Raw genomic sequence first — 20,594 nt, forward strand, 5'->3', positions numbered from 1 at the left:
CTGCTGTGCAGAAGGAGTGACAGGCCAAACCAAACATGCTGTTGGCTGAGATCCCCCCCCAGGGCTGTACCCTCTCCCCACGCTTGGGCCCAGCCGTACAGCCAAGCATCAGCGTGTGGGTTGTGGTTCCAAAGGCTAAAAACGACTCATTTTTAAAACGATGTAAGCAGACTGAAGCTGTCGCTTTGAATCACAGCTGCCTCGGTGTTATCAGGGAGGCGATATTTGGATTTGCAGTGTTCAAAATAACTGCTGTGAGTTTTTGCAGCTCTTTGTTCAGCATTTTCAAAGCCAGATGCGTCTCTCGGGACCCCCAAGCCCACTTTCAAGTGCGGAGAAGTCCGTATGCTCTCCCTCTCCGAGCTCAGGGAGATGTGAGTCCCTCGGCACCCAACCGCAGCCCCAGAGAGAGCTCCCACTTGGAGCAGACCCTGCAGAGACAGCTCTGCTTCCCAACACAGCGCGCCTCTCCTGCTTGATTTTCAATTGCATGGCGAGGATGTTAATGAGTGTCTGAGCCACGGCAGGCAAGCCCAGGGCATTTCAAATGGAAGAACTTCACAGGGAAATAATCTGCATAAAATCTGAGACACCATTATTAAGAAGGAAGTGAAAATGCAGGCAGAAAGCATCCTCCCTCAGCAGCCGAGAAAGGAATGGTTCTAAAGAGAAAAATGTATTCATTTGATCCATTATTTATATAAAGTGCTCTTTGTAAACCTTATTTCCCATCACCCCGGCTGACAGCAGGGGGAAGACAGGAAAGGAAGAGGCCCAACTTTCCACCTCTGGGGGAGGACAGCCCGCCTGGGCATCCCGTGTTGCGCTGGGATCCCGCGTGGGGGCAGGCAGCAGTGCCAGGGGAGGACAGAGCCGTGGGCAGACGGTGCCTCCGCGCCTCCGGGAGAGCAGAGCTGGGGTTGTGAGCAGACAGTTCCTTCCTTTTGAAGGCAGCTGCACCGCTGAGCCCTCCCTGTCCCACTGAAACTGCTTAAGCCACTCAACAAAACCGTTAAAAATAAAAGCATTTAATATGGGGTTTTTGCATGAACACACAGAAAGGCAGCAGTCTGAAACAGTACATACATAGCATATATAAATAAGAACAAAGATTAAAAATGCTTTGGCAATGAGAGGCTCTGGGAACAGTTAGCGGCTGCTCTGGGAGGAAGGAAGCATCCTTGTGAGGTACTGCACAGAGCAGATAAATGAACACATCCAGACGTGACTGTGGAGCGCTGTGAATGTGGGGCTGTGACAACCAAAGAGTCCCAGGGGCTGAGTCCCTGCTGGCTGCCCCCATCCTTAGCATGAGCAGGAGAGCAGCATGGGCTAAAGGCAGGGCACCAACCCCTGGACCTCACTGGGGACTGCACCCGTTCTATCTGCAATGGAAGGCATGCAAGAGATGCAGAAAGTATTTTCTTGGGGCTAAACAAATCTCAGCAGTGCCAGAAGCCAGTTGCTGAGCTATAGCTGTCAGCATAAGGGCTGACACTGCAGAGCAGAGCTACTTTCCTCTTGTCTGTACAGGAGCAGTGTATTTAGCCAGAGGAATGAGAATGCCTTGCAAAGCCAACATCCAAACAAAGATATAGATACATCTGAGTACACTAGGAGCAAGGAGAGAGAAGGGATGGGATGAACATAAGCACAGCAGCCCTAAATGCAGGAAGAGCAGAGGCAGCAGGAGCAGAGCCAGCTGCTCACACACTGCCACCCCACCCCGGGCTCTGTTCCAAAGGGAAGCTGATGTTCCCAGGGCTCTGCCAGCAGCACACTGCACTGCAGGAGGCTGCAGAGATGGGGCAGAAGTGCATTCAGCCAAACACACTGTGCCCTTCAGAGAGGAGCACAAAGACATCTTCAGCCTCTGGAGGGATGGATTACAGACACATCCAAACAGCACATACTGTTACTGTAGCAAACAGCCTCTGCCCTTCTTCACAGCATCCTCACCTGCCTGGTCCCTGAAGAACCGGCGCTTTCTTTGCTGTGACAGAGACTTCTAACACCAGGAACTCACAACTCCCATATCTACTGTCCCTCTGCCCTTTACATTTCCTCCACTCTGGGGTCAGACTGGGGACAGGCACTCCCGATAAAGTACCACGAACATCCCCTTGGACATAGCAGCATGAAGCACAGAGCTTTGTAGCTCTTAAAAAAAAAAATAGCAGTACAAAAACATGAATAACTCTGCTAAGCTGCACAGGGCACAGAAACCCCATTCTGAGCCAGTCAGACTGAACTCCCTGCTCACATCCCCAGATTCACACCTCCTGCCACCAGTTGTCTCCAAAAGCTGTCAAGGACGGAGCTCTAACTCCTGCAGGCTGCTGGTTCTTAAAGATTAGAAGACAATTATAATTGGATTCCAGAGATTATTTGCTTCGCCAAGAAGGGCTGAGAAGTGTTTAGATGGTTCCTCAACTGATTAAATCTTTATTTCACAGTAGTGACCCTGTGTGTCTCCTACCCCAGAGTGCTTGCAGACAGGTACTTGGCAAGATTGGCTCACTGGAGCACTCCAGCTTAACAAGACAGCTGACAATGGCCAGCTGTGATGGGGGTTTATCCTGTCTCGAGATGGTTTCATCTCATTTCTGCAGCTCAGGGCAAAAAGCTGAACCTGGCTCCAGCCCTTTCTCCCAGTTTAATGACTGATCAGCCAGTTGCCTGATCAGCCAGCCAAATACCTTGAGCCAAAGCCTTTGGGCACCATTTGCAGCAGATAAAAAATGACTGGAGCCCTCTTGCACCTCTTGTACTGCTGCTATACTGTGCAAGCTGCTACCAGATTCTGCCTGTGTGAGACATGCCCGCATCCGAAGACTGGGCTGCCCTGCTCCAGGACAGCTTTTGCCAGCCTTCTGTCCCCAGATATAAGCCCTGTGCCACTTCGCCTCCCTGGAGGAACACAAAGCAAAGCCTCTCCTTGCTCAACATGCAGAGCCAGCAGCAGCACAGGAATGCAGAAACATGAAGGCAGTGTGCAAGGACTGCCTCCAGCCAAATGTGAAACAAAGTGGTTCAGAAGTGGCTTTCCCCATGCTCTTTGTGAAGTGGTGGCACCCAGACCCTCTCCTGTGCTGTGTACCACTTTGTGCACTCCAACCCTTCAGGGACAGCAAGGCAAGAAGGACCCCGTGGGAAGCAGAGGTCCTAGGAAGCACAGAGGGTCTGGCACCAAAGGAGGTCAGGAGGTAAGGTTAACTGTTGGGATGCGGGTAAAGGTTGGAGTCCATTGTTCTCACTGCTAACAGAGGGAAGGAAACAAAACAAGCTTATGTTAAAAACTCAGAGCAGAAAGAGTTAAAAAAAAAATAACACACAGTCTAACAACATCACAGAATGCTGGGAGTGCAAACATGTCCCTGCAGTACAGAGGGGTCTCTGTGTAAGCAAGCTCTCCAGCTCTTCCCAGAGCCAGCAGGTCAGACATGCTTTTGGTTAGATAGTGGTTTGCCCTATAATGAATGAAATAATATTATTTATATACAGAAAGAAACAAGTCTCTGCAGACTTTGCAGAGGTCCAGTTTCAAGAGTGCTGACACGTTGGTAAGGGCTACCGTGAGCCTGCAGCGCTGCCTGCTCAGTGCAGCACATTATTTCACAGCTTGTGAGGCTGGGCATTCCCCACCCAATGCTGGTGCAAAGCAATTCAGAGGGATGATGAATCCTTGGAAAGCAGGTGGGCTCGCACGCGTCTACAGGATTCCTGCAGCAGAGAATTACAGCAATTGAGTGCTTGCGACATAGAACATCATGCAAGTGATGTTATCCTCTCCCCCTGCAAGGACTCCTACTGGAGTCTGCCTGCATGTTTCCTTCTTCCAACTATTCACCAAAGCAGAGCAGAAGACAAGAGGCAGTGTGCAGACACTGCCATCCTGACAGGCTGTTAGCACCAGTCCGTGCTGCTAGCTGCCCTCCCACCTCCCATGACAACCAGCCTGCCAGCTCGCAGACAGAGGAGCTGTACATCCCTGCTTGGATGGAAGTCGTCAGGGTCTGGTGCCCAGCATACCATCTGCTTGGCATGGAGCAGACTGCTGCAGCCAGAGGACCATAGCAGCCACAGCCAGAGGCAAAGCCTCATGAGCGTGGCATCACCTCTGTAGCTCTCTTTGTCCTTAGCGGGCCAGGTTCTTACAGGAAGAACATGTACATTTGTGTCTCTCACCTCTTTTTGGCCCTCCAATGATTTCAGTTTCCCTTGGGACACGTGAGCTGGAGATCCACATTTCTGTAACTGAACAAGAGAGGGGAATAGGAGCAGAGATAGGGAATTAAGTGGCATCTGCAGCCTTCTCTGGGAGCTACCTGTACCACCAGAGTGCAGCTAGAATCCAAACCCACTAGTGGCATGTCCGGCCCAGGGGACAGACCTATGCAGAGGTAGCTGGCTGTGTACGACTTGTGGATGAGGATGTGAAAGGGAATAGGGCACAACTCAGTGCTGCAGAGCAGGAGCACAGATAATGCCAGAAGGAAAACTCTGGAGTGGAGGTCCATTGCTGTCACCCAGGCCTTGATGGTGCCTTCATTATCTCTGCACTGTTCTCCCCGGAGCAGTTTCCTAAGGCCTTCTCAGATCATGCAGAAGAAACTTGGAAACTTTGTCTTGAGTAGAGAACAGTGATCAGCCCCCAGGAATCATTCAAATGGGTGCCCAAGTTGCAGTCAAACTCCCTTCCCACATGTTCAGCAATGTCAGCAGTGCTGGGAGCAGCTCTTACCAGATGGACATTCTCTTTGCTGACTCGTTTGGGCTCTGGTGTAGTATCTCTGCTCTTCCTCTCCTGTATTATCGGGGTTCCCAAAACCTTCCTCTGCCGCAAGAAGAGAGGCCTGTTTGCTATTGCTTAGAGCACAGAGAGGAAAGGAAATGGAAGGAGCAAGATGCACAGCTGATAAGCAGTTGGATGCTGGGAAAGAAAAGAGGAAGCCAGGCTAGAACAGAGATTGCAAAGCAGAGCCATCTGAAATACGATGCCACCAGGCTAAGCCTGCCTGATTCTGGAGGGTCTGGGAGCTGACACAAGGCCTGGCCAGGAGCCCAGACACGGGTACATGCTGCTGCAGGGCAGCCTACAGTGTGCATACACCTGTGCAGACAGACTACATGATCAGCTCCATGTCAATCCTCATCTCATCTCAAGAAGCAAATAGGCCCTTCAGAAAGATGCACAGATCCTACAGCCGAGCATTTCAGCAGAGCATTTCATAGACAATTACGCTTTATACTAGCAAGGCTTATTTTCACTGTGCTACCTTTCTGTCCCGAGCAGATCTGTGTTGTTTAGCAGTCAGTACTTTGAACAGTCCATACCTTTGAGGGTTGTATTTAAGACAGGGCAAGGCAAAAGCAGAAAGCAACATCAGAAACTCACAGCAGAGAGCAGGGGTTGGAGGCTGCCCTTACCTTAATGAGGCCGCTGAAGGAGCGTGAGCGAGTGCGTCGTGGTGCTGGGGGTGTGGCTACATCAGAGCTGGGAGTGAGAGCTGAAGGATGCTTATTGAACTAGAAGGAAACACGAAGGCAGAAGGTTAGCACAGTTTAGTTTACAGTTACACCAGCCCCTTGCTGCTGTATGCTACTCTACTGCTGCCCTCTGGCTAAGTCTCTGGTTGGCTTTTCCACACCCTCAAATGTAGAAGCAGCTCATAGCTGCAGGTGAGAAGGAAGCAGAAGGCTGCATCTCCTACACACTATTACAGGGAGCTCAGGGTTTATGCAGGATACCAAGTTAGAGGCTAAAGTAGAAAGGAGTCAGGGAAGGAGCTAAAGGCTTATAGCCAGGACAATTGCTGTCCATGCCACACAACCTCTCTGGAGCAGCAAGTGGGCTGGAATGCTCACCAGACTAAAAGAGACCAGTCTGTCCCAGACACTGAAGCAAAAGAGGAAGGAACTTCCTGAGGCAGAAAGATCAATAAAGTCATAATCAGGACTGGGAAACTGCCGACTGGAAAATCCCTGGCTCAAAAAACAGCTTAAAGCACAGCTTGGTGCAGCAAGCTTCACTGACAGGCCGCCTCCTCCCCTGCCTCCATCCAGTTCTGCCTCTTACAAAGCCCAGAGCCCATGCTCCTCAGCCAGCCAAGAACTAGGGGCAGCTCTCAGGTGGGTCTTGCCTTTAGCCCTGTGCCCAGAACTGTGCTGACAAACACACCCCAAAGAGATCTTTCCTTCCCACACTACCTGCCGGATGAGCTTCTTCTTCTTTGCAGAGTCAGGCATATTGTGTACATGGCGAAAGAGCTCCCTCAGTGCCTCCTCTGTGCGCTGCTGGGTCTCCTCCTGATGGCAGGAGTCCAGACGGCTTCGCTTCTGAGACTTGAGGGGTTGCAGTTCCTTGGAACCAGGAGATGTTAGCAAATCCAGGTCATCCTGGGAAAGCGGAGACAGTAATCGTTTCCCATGCTTTAATCCAAGTGAGCCACCCATCTGAGTCAGGCTGGGAAGTCTCGTGAGCTGCCTCACCCCAGTGAATGCTGTGTTTTCCCTACCCCTCTGCAGCAGCACTGCACCAGCAGGCCCTGTGCCAGGAAGAGGTGACAGCAATTCAAAGGTGACCCCACTGCTTCTTCCCTCCCTTCCTGGATGCCAGCTGCAAAAGCCCTTCCAGGTTTGAGAAGGGTCAGTGAGGCTCCTTGCAATGCATCTGCCTTCTTCTGCAGCTACGAGGCAGAGAAGCATTTGCTAGAGAGAAGCAGACAAATCTTTCCACAGTGGCAGAAAGAAGCCTTTGTCCCAGCCCCTCTACCAAGCAGCCTGGTCATGGCAGCAGATGTGTCTGTTTGGAAGGCAGGACTCCATGAAAGAGCAGGTGCTGCATGTACTGGGCACAGGGAATGGGTTTGCTGCTAAAGAGGAGCTGGTAGTTTTCCCTGTGCTTTTGATTAACAGATGCTTCAACTCTGCCCAATTTCCCTAATGCAGTTGCCTGCACTACCACACCATATGGTTCCCTCAGTCCTGCTCCCTATCAGATCCTCTTTCATGGTTTCATTTGTTTTCAGCTTCTTTCACTCACTAAGGTCCCTTCATAGTACCACGGCCTCGGCCCTTGGAGGGCAGGCACAATTGCTGGCCTTACCTTCGATGTGTGGGCTCTGGATCCCAGGTAATGCAGCCTAGCACACTCTCTGATGTAAGATGGGGCCTGTGATGAGGGACAGAGAAAACATGAATAATATACTTGACCCTGGGCCAAGGGCGGCTGCACCAAGAGCCACTCTTCAACCATGCAAACAAGCCTTTTCCATCAAGAAAATCTGCTGTTTAGGACAGAAAAATACAATGGGACTTCATGTCCTCAGTGGAATCCCTGCTCAGAGTTTCCATTTGATGCATGCAACCAACACTAGGAGAAAACAAAATAAGAGCTAGGTTCCACAGAAGTTATGTCCAAGCAATTCCTCCAGCTCTGAGCTGGCCATTCAGGGGTCTGACAAACAAGGCAGAAAGGGAGCTCTTTTTGCAGAGGGCGGGTGCCTAGAGTGACCTGTAAGGTCCTGGGAAGTCAAGAGACGGCCTGCTGCAGAAACACTTCCTTGAAGAAACCTGTAGATTCTCCTGTCCTACCACAGCATCCTACTCTGAGCTACAGAGGGATATCCAAGACTGCAGACTTTGCCTATAACAGCAATGGCCAGCTGCCACTTGCAGAGTGGATGTATTAAGGATGCAGCTCCTGGCAGCGCTCACCCGGGCCAAGCCCCTCCATTTTCCAGTGCTCGGGGGAAGCCTGGTCACCAACTGCCCCAAGGAAACAGGTTTCCCAGCCAGGAATCAGGTGCTGGGTGTCCAGCAGAGGGTGGTATTACACTGCACCGTGCTTCCGACCTGCGAGGCGCAAAGGCCACCTCCAGGCTGTCTTCCTCCTCCTGGGCTGCTCGCCCAGCAAAGACTTCCTCTCAATAAGGGAACAGCTTCTTGCAGAAATCATGCTCTCTCACTCCAGAAGAGAGGACCTAGAATATACCCCTGCCACTGGGATCTGTGTGGGTAAAGGGCATTTGGACTCCCACAGGAAGGGCAGGGAGGGCAAGACTCCAATGCACGGTCACCTTGAAGAGTTTCTGCGAGTGTTTGATCATGAAGGTCACTCCGTTGTTTAGCTTTGTGATATTCTCTTGCAGGTCATTTGCTGTCACCTGGCAAGAGGACACAAAGGCACAGCTGTTGGAAGGGAAGTAGGAATTGCAAATGAAACCTAGAGTGGGCTTGGGCTGAACACAAAGACTGAATCCAGCCACACAGCTCCATATCACCACCAGCCTCCAGCCTCTCAAATAATTGGTTGTATCAGCACAGTCTTCCCATACGATTTCTTCCCCTGCAAGCCTACTGAGGTTTGCTTTCAACCTAGCAATATCCCACCAGCAGATACTGAGGTTACTCACGTTTCTGGGCCATAGGATGTGGGGTGCAAACATGAGGGCGAGATTGTGGGCAGACATCTTGTTCTTGTCCTGCTTCTTGGCAGTCTGGTAGAGCAAATCCAGCAGCAGTTTGAGCAGGCTGCGGTTGGGCGCAGGGAGGATCAGGAAGAGCAGCTGGAGGGCTTCAATTTGGCGCTCTTTGTCTGGAGTGCTGGTCTTATTCCCCTTCTCATCAAACAGCATCAAGTCTGCCAAATCACAAGGCTGAATGTGAAGGACACGCACTGCCTCTCTGACAGCAGGCCTATTGCAGCCTCTTCCCTCCTCCAAAGCCCTGCATAGCCCCTGACCCTCCATCTCCTTCCCCCAAGCCTCCCCACCTGATGTGTTAAGCTGTAGTACTTCTCCTATACAACAACGCAGTTGCTAAGTGTTTTGATGGATTGAAGGCAAGGTAAGTTAGTTCAGTAATGGTCTTTAAGAACATATAAGCCATTGCCTAGCTTAGGAGAGCCCATGGTTAAAACAGATGTAGACCCAGGTTACCAACGCAGACTCCTCTCTTGTTCTGGAGAGAGAAACTGGGCCAGGCAGAGCTGGCCCAATTCCGTAGCTTGTTCAGCACCAGTCTTTCCACCATTAGGAGGAAATGGCAGGAAGACTCCTCCTTACCATGCATTTAGGGTTTGTACTTTAGGATCTCCCACAGCCTAGTGCGCAGGTCTAAAGCATTACCAGCTTTGTAGGAGGCTGGCTCCATTCCCTCTGTTCATCACTGCCTCCTGTTACTTACTCACCTGCAATTTTGAGGTGGGCGTGGAAGTGCTTGTGTGTCAGCAGGGGCTCTGGTAATTCTCCCAGGAACATCTTAAGCAAGGTAGCCACATCATTGGAATGAAACTCCCCAGAGTCCAGGTCAATATCTGTACCGCTGTTCAGAGCATCCTTTAGAATCTGTTGCCTGATGCTGTTGCCTGGCACCCGAAACAAACCTTCTGCTCGTAGATCTGTTCAATGGAGGGGAGACAGAAAAAAAAAAGGCCACCAATTATTCAGAGGTTGATTCCCATTTTCTTACTAAAGCAGTACTCTTTGCAGAGCTTGACAGCAAGCCTCACTGAGCTGCATTCAAAGCCATGACTTCAAGTTGACTCCCATAAGCAAACAGAGTATGTGCACAGGGGAAAGAGACCAACTCATGGAACAGGCAATCCTGGGGAACAGTCACCTATTTCTGACCCCAAATCCTGCTGATGGATAACTCTGCTTTCCCCCCCGCCTGCACCGCAGAGATCTGGGGCAGGCCACACAGATAACCCTTGGAATAGGAGGAAAAAGATAGAAACACTTACTTTTGTGCAGATACTCAATTAACTGGGAGACCTGTGCGATGCCTTCTTCTGTCAGTGGGGAGCCAAACACCACTCCTTTCTCTGCAGAACAAAAGATAACGTGTTCAAGCAGCTCAGAGCACAACAGTCACAGAGAGACACGTCCCCTCAGAGCAGCATCTCAGAATGCAAAAACAGTGCCCCAAAATACTATGAGTGGAGGTCACGGACCCCTCACACACACACGCAGGTATTATCTCACAAGCATTCCCCAATAAGTCACTTCCTCTCACCATGCTGTACTTACAAGGGCTTCATCATCCTGATTCTTACCTCAGCTTAATTAGTTTTTATCAGCTAAGGCAAACATTCTCTAGCTCCTGAAAAGAAACAACACCAGAACAGATGCTTCAGTTTTAAAGGGCATATCATCTGTAAGTCTGAACTCTATGGGAATAGCAGAGTGGGAAAGATAGATGCAACAGCCTGGACTGCTACAGCTGCACACCTGAGAAGAAATGCCCAAGTTAATTCTCACTGTGGATTGACATGGAGCAGAGCAGGAGGAGGCGTAGCTGCCAGATTACAGGAGAGGGGAACACGTGCTAGTAGAAGAGAAAGCACGATACCAAGTGAGAAAAGCAATGCATCAGTTGGTCTCACAAAAGTTATCTCCCCCCACAAGCTTTGTCTCGTGTCTTTTTTCCCCACTGTGACTTTACTAGCGTTTGGTCTTCTCCATTACAGATCTTACTGTTCTGTGGTGTTGATGTTCACAGCATGTGGGGAAGATCTGGCTAACACTGTGCATTTCTCTATCAGCCTTCCTGCACAACTAAATTTATTCCGCCTGAAGAATGTTTCACTTTCTTCTTGGACTTCAGAAATGGCAAGCCACCAGGAACTCCAGCCTCCTGTTAAATCAAGAACTTTCTGACCTCCCTCTGATAAGGCATACGCTTCAGCCTTGCAGGAGAAAGGAGGACAACGTGACCTCTTGATCCGCACGCAAGATTTGAAAGGCCTGAGAGCAAAGGGAGAGAGTGATTGGCAAAAGATTCTTGTGCTTGAAGAAAAACTAAACTCATTAGACATTCAACAGATAGAATCAGTAGTGGCCAGGAAAATAAGAGGAAAATACATCATCTTGAGACATGCCTGACAGATTCGATTTACTTTTGAAGTCAGAAGCTGATATCTGAATGAGAATTTGATTCTCAAAGAAACTTGAAAGAAGTGTTTGGAGAATGGATGCTGAGTTACAAAGGCTTAGATGTTGTGGTGCAATGACTTCTGAAACTAAGCAGCAGCATGAGATTGAGTTGCCTGATGCCCACAGAAGCTGCAGTTTGATCAGCTCAGAGTAGTATGGTTCTCGGCCTCTGGCTTTGAAGAAATAAAACCTGTTTGTTCTAGCCGGTCTATAACATGAAGAAAAACAAATGATGGCTCAAAGATGAAACAGACAATACTTGAAATTGATTTTCTCTGTAAGCACAAACTCCCTTTTTCCTCTGAGTTTGGCCAAGGAGTTTACAGACAGTGCCTGTCAATGCAGGGAGACACTGCCATTGCAGCCTGGGAGCAGAGCCAGCAGACTTGGAAACATCTGCTAACTGTAGCTGCAGTGAGACACACGGCCGTGGAAACACTGAATGTGGGAAGGAGCGGAGCTGGAAGGGAGGCGTCGGGTCTGAAAGTAGGTAACAGCGGTGCTCCAGCAGAGTATGGATCTGTTAAAGGAAAAAGAGCTAGAGAAGATTCACAAACCCCCGCTAGAAGGTTTTGACAAGAACAGGGAAGTTTCCATACGCGATGAGAAAAATGTTTAAAATCAGATTCTCGCTTGCTCCTGTTTGCCAAATAATGAGTGCCTAAATGTAAGGTGTCCTGCTGCTCTCCTGGAGCAGAGGCGGGAGCAGCACAGGCATGAGCACGGTGTAACTGCTGTCTGGGGGCAGTGTGAAGAGCTGCTATTATGGAGCAGCAGGGTAAATCACAGCAATGGGCTAATTCTCAATTAAGGATCTGAAGTACTTGATTTGCAGTACTTGATTTTCACCTGCAGTGCAGTCCAGCCCAGGGAGATCAAATCTGCTGGCTTTGCCACTGGAACCAGAAACAGAGGGCAGGATTCAGCACCGGAAAAATCAGCCTGAGCAGTGTCCTTATAAAGCAAGGTGAAAGCTTTCATTACCTTTGTATTAAGATTGAAGACAGAAAGAAGCCGTACTCAGGCATACTGATATCTGCCTTCTCAGAGATGCTCCCAAGAGCAGAATTGCTCAAAGGAATTAGAAGTGTTCAGCTCCAGGCTGCCAGCATTTGGAGGCAGCTACCCACAGCTTCCCTGCCAGCAGACAGCTGGTCTAGCTAGTAAACCATGGCAGACAGAAGGATGCGAGAGGTGCCCAGATGGAGGTAGTTTGTCTAGATGAGAGACAGCGTTTCACTGAACTTCTAATGGAGAATCAGTATCCCCTCGAGTGTGGGCAGAGGTGGGAGAAGGCACATAGAACGCCTGTCAAGATGTAACAAAATGGAATGGTACTGTGAGCCAGCAAAGAGGAGAGGATCTGAACACATCTGTGCAAAAAAGCAAAGCTCAGACTTCTGAGGAGCAGGCAGAGACCACTGTTTCTTAACTCCAGAAGAAAGCTCCAGCTGAGTGCTTGCCTCGGAATACATGATTTCCCCAGGCTGAACCTGATCTCAAGTAGTGAATCTGCAGAGCTTTGTCACTGGGACCAGGACATGGATCAGAGCTGTGCTGATGTTTGGATGTGAGACGCCTACCTGTCTGTGCAGCTCACAGATCTGTATGACAAGGCCTTCAGGATAGCTGATACAGAAACTGGAGGAGAAAGTGGGCACTGAGTGAAGTCAGTGGCCTGTAAAACCCGGGAATTACTGTTCTTCACAGTGCCTGAAGTTTGCAGTCTTTATTATACTCCATCACTAGAGAAGAAATCTAACAAGCTAAGGAAAACAGAGCATGAACTACCACGGACAAAATCAAGCATGCTGCATGCAAAGACAAGGCCAACTTGGCATGTATTTTAAGAACCCATGCTCACCCTTGCGTTTCAAAGACATCAAGGAACGAAAAAACCCAGAGGCTGTGCTGTTTGCTCCAGGCAGCTTCGGGTCCTCCTCTCCCATGAGCTGGGCCAGCTCAGCCCCAGGCAGGTCGATGAGCCTGGTGATGTTGCTGACAACCAGCTCCGTGAACACCTCCGGTTTTTCATGGCGCAGCTTTTCCACAAAGAAGTCGGGATTGAAGATAATGGGCTGACTGCGAAGGGAGGACTCATTGCAGATGACAAGATTGCAGATGGCATCACTGGAAAAAAAGGAGAGAGAGAAAATAAAGTACCTTCTCATGGCTTTTTTACAGCCAGCTGGTGCCCCAAAGAAGACATCTGCTGACACAGGAGCCTCCAGTCTACGCAGACAGCACTGTTGGCCTTTGGTGGGCGCTCAGCGCAGCACAGACACGTTTACCTTTGGAGCAAAAACATTTCTGGCCTGTTTACACAACACAGCCCAAATGACTCGCACACTCCAGAGTGCGATGGTAAAATATGCAACACTTGACAACACCCAGCTAAAGAAACTGTCACTGCATCCACATTGTCCTCACTCAGGCAGCTACGACATCCAATATTTTACAGTAACTTACCACTCTGAGTCATAGATAAGTTTGGCCCTGTCTCCTTTCCTCCTGAGAAATTCACTCCTAGTGGCCTGAAATTTTAAATACCAATCAAAATATTTTCATGGACAGCTGGTACTCATCAGTTCTCATCACTGTTCCATCATCAAGCTGCCAGCTCTTTGGTTACTGCTCTCTGCCACCTACAGTAACTGCCCACCTCTGAATCTGGAGTGAGTGTGAACCTATCAGGATAAGCACAAGCCGCTCAAAATCAGTCCTTGAGGAACTCTTAGCAGCCTTCCTTCTGGTACATCTCTTTTTGGCTCCTCCAGGTCTTGTCTCTTCTTCAGGCTGCCTTTCATCTGACCTCCCAGTTCTCTACTGACACTGACTTTTTGCAGTTGGATAGCTTTTCAAGTGGCATGAAAGCCACGTGGGAAAAAGATGCATGTGGGACACAGCTCTAGCGAAGGTTATAGATAACATACATAGCCCTAGCACAGGTTAGATAAATTACAGTTATCAAAGAGATCACAGTTTAATCAGCACTCTTAATCATGTTCATAATAAAGCTTATCCCAATTTCCATCTACCTCTAGGTCTTTCATTACTGTCTTCCCACTTGTATCTCAAAGACTCACACATTCTGAAGTCAGGCCCAGAGGCCAGGGCCCCTCTTTTACCTAAAACAGAGAATTAGTGTCATTAATCTCCAGTCACAAGCCATTGCAATGTCATACTTTGCTGTAGAGCACGAGTCCGACCATGCCAGTTGGTGTGCCAGTTCTTCCATGGCTCTGGGCGGAGGCTGCCTACCCACCCAGCTCACACACACTGACTGCTTTCACTGCGTGACATTTTCCAGTCTTTTAATCATTCTTGAGCTCCCGTACAACACTTTCCTCTGTTTCAATATTCCCCCTCAGCTGTGAGCTCCCGATGAACATTTTCCAACAGCTGCTGCTAAGCACACAGGTAACAGGAATGATGAGTGCATACAGAGGGGATCACATCAGTCCTGGAGGTTCCTGCTGCAAAGCACGCAGCCCCAAAGATCAGAGCCTCCTGAACAGAGCCCATGGCACTGTGTTCTGACCGCAGCTGGGCTCACTGCTCTGCACAAGCCTCCACAAGGAAAGGCACTTGCAGCCCTCTGGCCCTAAGAGTTATCCACGTGGCTGCTGTATGGCTGAGACCTGGAAGACTGTCTTGATGCAATTTCCAGGAGAGATCAGAGCAGGAGGAAGGCTGGGAAGGCTGCACAGGGAGCGGGGTGCTCGCTGCAGCCGCAGGGAACCAAGCATTCAGCAACACTTGCACCATGAGAACCCCTACAAAGCCCTGCCTCATTGCACTGCTCCCTGTGGATGTCAGGCTCCTTCAAGGGGATGCAAGGAGGAAGATCTGCGAGGCAGACGTAGGGCAATCTGCCAGGCCAGCGAAAATTTCAGAAAGCTCTTAAAGGTTCCCAGCTGCGTTGCTCAGTGGCCTGGAGAGCATGCTGCTGGCTTCTAATGGGGGCCATATTTCCCCAAGTACCTCCCAGTATGTTTTTTGGTAGTTTGTTATCTGTCACAAATCAAGACTGAGATGCAACGATTCAGTATCCGCTGCCAAAAAGCAACTACCCATCGACCTGATCACATTCGCATTTCATCACGCAGGGCTGCAATGCGTGAGCAAGTGCCAGCTCTGCCCGTAATGCGGAGCAAGCCCTTTGCCTGAAACCCATGACAACTCATTCTGTGGCAATACAGATCCTGAGAAGGGTTAATAGTGAGTGTATGGGCCCAGTGACCCTGCCTGCAATGATCCGTGCGCTGTTATTCACTCACTAGCAGTTTTGTTTCCCCACAGAGAAGATATGCAAATACTTTGCAGCAGTTACATCAAGCATCACAGATTATCTGCTCTCTCTGACAATCAGATATCTAGATTCAGAGAAAGGAAATTAAACAATTTTGTCAGCTAGAACTGACTGACGTGAGTCTGCCGCACAGACGGTGTTAGAGCTGCATCAAGTTCAACAACATTTAATGCAAAAATAAATAGAAAAAAATTAAATTTCTTACATGAGTGCTGAGAGCTTTTGGAGAGGCATTAGGAAGCAGAGACAGGGGAAAGAACTTGCTCCTTGTTTCCAGCAACAAAAGAAACCTGCCTGTCCCAGCACAGCCTATGCAAATCCCACGCATGCTACGAGACACAAGGGCGCATTATTGGGGCTGAAAGGCCCCCTTGGCACACACTGGGCATCAGCCTTCACACAGAGACAAAACAGAAAAGAAAAGCTGGACAAATTGATTCATGCCTCTTGCCAAAGGCTGCGTAGCTGGAGTTTAACGGCAAATAACTCCTACATAGAAACCGGGCTTTTGAATTAGGAGTAGCGTGGTATTAAGTGCTCTCCACCTGTATCTAAGAGGAACCCACAAAACAGCCCCAAATCTACCCTGCGTTTGCCATGAGGAAAGCCATGCAAACGCATTCCCAACAGCACCCAAGCACAACCGATGTCACCGTGCCAGTGGGACAGCCACCGAGTCCCCGCGCCACGCATCCCAGGCGCCGTGCTCGACTCCAGGAGCTGGAAGGGCACTGCTCATTGCCACGGCTGCTGTGCCTCCGCTCCAGGCTCCCCATTCCATGTCCCTCCGGATCCCGGCAGCTGGAAGCAGCCCTGCGCTCTGATAGCAGCACGGCCCTTCAACGAGCCGCTCAGCTCCGAGGTCACTTTATGAGCAGCCCTTCCCAGTGCTGAAAATTTGCCTTTGTATCGTTATTGCTAATCAAAATGGAAATGGGAGGCTAACCCCTATTTCTGAGCAAAGAGAAAGCCCCCACTGGCTTCACACACAATAGCCCTGCCAATCCCCACTGCTGCACACGCTATAACCTTCAGAAAAAGCCATGTGCCCCATCTGCCGCTTTCTCGTTAAAAAAGGAAGATGGATTACTTTGCCTACACCCACTTTATGTAGCAGCAGCAAAGGGGAGACAAACATTTTGTTAGTTTATTGCTGTTTTTTTCCTTACTTGCAATTAGAGTCATATTCTTATACACTGCGATCTCAGATTGCTTTATGACGCATCAAAAGACAACACAATAAAGGACCGAATGGCTTCTTCTCTGATCCCATGAATAAAGTCAAATCCCGACGAATAATAAAACCTTGTACTAATAGGGTTGTGATTAAGACAGCAGATTAAAAAAAAATCGGCCCTATATTGTGCTGAGCTTCGTGCCATTCTGGTATCTTTCAGGAGCAAAGCCTGTGATCCCAGCCAAGCCACAAAGAAAGCTGTCTGTCACACACAGCGTTCTTGCTTCAGGCATGACAGCCCCATCATTTCATGGGGAGTGGATGGTGCAGGAGGTCAAAATCATGATGGATCAATTAATCCCTAAGGTAACTAGATCCAAACAGGGGAAATGCCTTGGAAGCGAGGACAAAAGTGAGATTTTAACCGGCACAACCTGGTGACTGCACCTGGGGCGCGAGCAGGAAATCAGCGCACGTGGAAGCAAGTCGTGTTCTGATGAGGGAGACCTGCCTGCTTCAGAACAATTCAAATACCTGTAAGTAGATGCAAGTCCATACACGCAAAGGAAGAAGCAGATTCCAGCATCATGAAGTAGAGCATAAGGAGAACACAAATAAGCCGAGAAAGAAGGATGAGGCACCTCTGGGGCAAGAAACGAGCTGTGTTTTTGTTGCTGGGAAAGTGGAAGAGCTGGAAGCTGCAGATTTCAGGGCAGCCCAATGTACCTCATTCAGCAGGCAGAATGCAGCCCAACATCACTTTGTGCACTTGGGATGTTGTCGCGGGAAAGCTCATGCCTCAGCCACACTGCAGCAGGCGAGTCTTACCAGGCAGGAGAAAAAGGATTAAAGAGCTTTTGAAAATAAGGCAGATAATGGAAGAAAATCTCCCCGTATAATAACAAAATCTTTCGACTGAGGAACAGCCAGGCAAGCAGCGAGAACTGAGCGCAGAGCGATAAGCAGACACTGCTGGGGAACACAAAACACAGGGATTCTGTGCCTGGCTAAGCACAAAGGAAGATGGGATGGATGCGCCCAGGCTCGCATTTCCCTGGGGAGAGAGAAGGAGCATCGTCCCTGTGCTGTGCCAGAGCAAGGAATCAATTAATGAGGGCGTCTGAAGGCAGTATTCCAGAGCCAGATAGGAGCCATCCCATATTTTGCTAAGAGATGAAAGGACCAGAGTGGAATGATGTGAAATCATTTTAAGTACAAAAAGACTAGAAGACGAATTATTTCCTAGATAAAAAATAAAATAAAATTAAAAGAACTCTAGTGGGAATGGGCTGCAGAGACACGAGAAGTGACTTCACTGCTAAGGTTGCTTTGAGGGCTGTACTTGGGACCGACATTCTTGTAAGACAGCATCACAAAGATCACATTCAGCCCTCAGATTTAGCACAGTAACTCCCTATAGGGTGACTGATTTGCCTCTGAAAAATGTCAAGAAAAACACGCAGCGAATTTGCCGAGGGTTACACTCATGAGGTCTTTAAGGGCAAAGAGAGTCCTTTTGTGATGAGCGCACAGCGCATAGCACAGTGAGTGCCAAGCCTTGACCACTGTTTCTAGGCTTCATCCTAGTGAGCCGTAATAAAAACTGCCTTTTTTAATTGTTGCTTTGCTTTCTTCACAGCTAAACAGATGACATGCAGTGATTCAGCCTTTTGGCTATGGGAATCAGATAATAATATACAATTTAAACAGCAGGGAACTGGGGAACAAAGCTGCTATTATGTGATAGCAGCCTGTGCTGGACAACCTGGAACTAATGCAGCAATCGGCCATCTTTTGGGCATTGGATAAACTGGATATCCAAATTCCTGCTACCATCGATGAATTCAAATTCTGTCTCTGCAAAAGACCTGAACAGACCTCAGCCATATCAGCTGCACATGTGTAATGCAAACCTGGAGACAGACCTATCCAGAATGATAAAGGGCTGCAAGAGGGGGAAAGCGGGCTTGGAACAAACTGAAAATGGAAAACATTACTGATGGCAAACCAGACTGCTTGCGAGGCAGCTTGAAACATTGAGAATTTTGCATTTCAACATGAAATGTTCCAACTGAGAACGCAGAGAATTCTTTTATGGTGTTCTTCATAAAATCCACTGGAATGCTGTAAAGTCAGCAAAGCCACACTTCAATCAGCCTGCAGCACATCACAGCACCCAGACACCTTCTGGTGCTAAGGGAGGAGGACTGAAAGGCACCTTGGGGCTGCAGACTCAATGCAGAGCTGCTCACAAAGCCATATCCTATGTCAGCACTGCTTTTTGGGCCGATTCTGCAGCATGGGATACATCCAGATCCTGTCTTACGCTCCCTAAGCTCTCAGGAACACAGCTACTGCCAGAAACCCAGTACTTCTGCATTAAGGATTTGCAGGTTCATACATCTGCCTTAACACAATCTAAATAAATAATGCCATTACAATTTTCATGACTTTCAGTGCAACACAAAGTTGGTAAATATATTTATTTTAATGTAAACCTTTATACAAAGCAGCTGTAAAGGAGCTGCCTTAGATCCAATTGTAATTTCACAGAAACCAGCACCAAAATGGAACCTTTTAGATGGCAGCAGCTGCCTCTCCTCATTACTGCTCTATTCACTTTTATCACTGTGGCATTGGGAACCTCAGTCACAGCTGGGGACTCCGCTGTGCTCCGTGCTGTACAAACACAGAACAAAGGCAATCCCCTGCCTTCAGAGGGCTGCGAGCTGACGCCGAAATGAATGCTGGAGGGACAGAAAAGAGGAGGAATCCCAAGAGGAGAGGCAGCGCTATCAGTCAGCGTGACTGATAGAACTGAACTTGCCAGCTTTTCTGGAGACACTATTAAAAAGGAGGGCGAGGAAGGACAGGGAAAATGATCAGGACACACCGCAGACAGAGAACGAGAGAAAACGCAGCTCGCGTGCAAGGGTGGTGTGGGGCTGTGCACAGGGAGCGGAGCTGGGAGCCCCTGTGCAGCGGGACCGGGACGGCTGCTTCCCAGCAGCCACAACACGCTGTGTGACAAGCTGCCCCATCCCTGCCGGTATTCAGGGTTGGATGCGGCCCGGACCTAACGGTTGTAGCGGTCAGCACCCCTGCCTGCAGCAGAGGGTTGGAAAAGGATGACCTTTGATGTCCCTTCCAACGCAACCGTTCTGCGATTCTATGACTGTTCCGTTTTATTTTGACCGAGCGGAGCCGCTCGCTGCGCACGCCGCGTACCGCAGCCGCGGGTTATCCGCGAGATCCCGTGGCAGCGTGGGCGGGAGGGCACAGGGGGGCAGGGAGGCGCCCAGTGGCACCGTGGGCTCCGGGCGAGCAGGACATCACAGCACCCAGTGGTGGGGGGCTGCGGGGAGGAGCCGGGCAGGGAGGGACGGCCCGAGGCAGCGGCTCCTGCCTCCGAACCACAGCTCCGCACCGGGCTCGGGGCGTTGGAGCGTTACCAGCCGAGAGCGAACGTGCCGAGTTCCGCCGAGCCAGCCGGCGGGCGGTTCTGGGAACAGCTCATCGTATGCTGCGCGACCGGCAGCTGTGGGAAAAGAGCTTGCGAAGAAGCCGGTTGCAATTACAGCTGCTTCTCTTTCGGAACCGAGCGCTGCGGCACACCGCGCCGAGGGCGGCCCGCAATGCGGCACTGCGGGCCAGGCTGCGCTTCCCGTCGCCGCTCGGCGCCGCTCAGGCCCGGGCACACCGACCCCCGGCTCCACGCCTCTGCCGCACCATGCGAGAACGCGCCCCGCATCCCGGGCGGCGCCCCGCTCCTACCTGCCGCCCCGCCGAGCACCGACCGCCGGCGCTCCCGCCGCCATCTCATACCTGCCGCCCCGCCTCCCCATTGGCCCGACGCGCCACCCCGCGGTCCCGCCCCTCCCGGCTTGCCCGTCACTATTGGCTGGAGGCGCTACCGCCTCGCTACCATTGGTCGGTTCGAACGGACAAAGGACGATCCGCGCGTAGCGAAACAGACGCACCCCCCCTGCGCGCGGTGCACGATGGGAGTTGTAGGCGGGAGCGGCCGCTCTGAGCCTCGGGTCAGCGGCAAGGACTGCGGGCTCTTCGCGGCTCCGGGCACGAGTTCGGAAAGAAGGGCACTGAGGCGGACGCTCTCCTTCGTGCGTGGAGGCTTCCGCCTTGCCCTCGGTCCCAGCGCCCCTGA

At 50.3% G+C, this 20,594-nt stretch overlaps 1 protein-coding gene across 4 annotated transcripts; it reads right to left on the bottom strand.

Moving 5' to 3' along the window:
- Positions 1–1,012: 1,012 nt before the first annotated feature.
- Positions 1,013–20,251, bottom strand: ARHGAP19 (Rho GTPase activating protein 19). 4 transcript variants are annotated; one of them, XM_042818325.1, is made up of 12 exons: positions 20,204–20,251; positions 12,805–13,070; positions 9,749–9,829; positions 9,194–9,403; positions 8,418–8,644; positions 8,082–8,168; positions 7,109–7,174; positions 6,211–6,399; positions 5,431–5,529; positions 4,745–4,837; positions 4,189–4,257; positions 1,013–3,723 (listed from the first exon to the last, which is right to left on the bottom strand). In XM_042818325.1, the coding sequence occupies exons 1-12, from the start codon at positions 20,245–20,247 to the stop codon at positions 3,667–3,669; spliced, it is 1,488 nt and encodes a 495-aa protein (XP_042674259.1). In that variant the 5' UTR covers positions 20,248–20,251; the 3' UTR covers positions 1,013–3,666. The 4 variants fall into 4 exon arrangements, with proteins under 4 accessions (XP_042674259.1, XP_042674260.1, XP_042674262.1 ...); XM_042818326.1 differs by lacking the exon at positions 4,745–4,837; XM_042818328.1 differs by lacking the exons at positions 4,189–4,257; positions 4,745–4,837 and having other exon boundaries at positions 1,013–3,259.
- Positions 20,252–20,594: the final 343 nt, after the last annotated feature.

Source organism: Centrocercus urophasianus, unplaced genomic scaffold (genome assembly GCF_019232065.1).
Source record: "Centrocercus urophasianus isolate 14NV4802_14NV808 unplaced genomic scaffold, USGS_Curo_1.0 seq_17, whole genome shotgun sequence".
Lineage (NCBI taxonomy): Eukaryota > Metazoa > Chordata > Aves > Galliformes > Phasianidae > Centrocercus > Centrocercus urophasianus.

Excerpts from the sequence above, each read along its gene's own strand:
- ARHGAP19 (XM_042818325.1), bottom strand. The coding sequence starts at position 20,247 with ATGGCGGCGGGAGCGCCGGCGGTCGGTGCTCGGCGGGGCGGCAG. Across the intron at positions 8,645-9,193 it reads CGCCCACCTCAAAATTGCAG|ACTTGATGCTGTTTGATGAG; the intron begins GTGAGTAAGTAA and ends GTGATTTGGCAG. Across the intron at positions 8,169-8,417 it reads ACATCCTATGGCCCAGAAAC|GTGACAGCAAATGACCTGCA; the intron begins GTGAGTAACCTC and ends TCCTCTTGCCAG.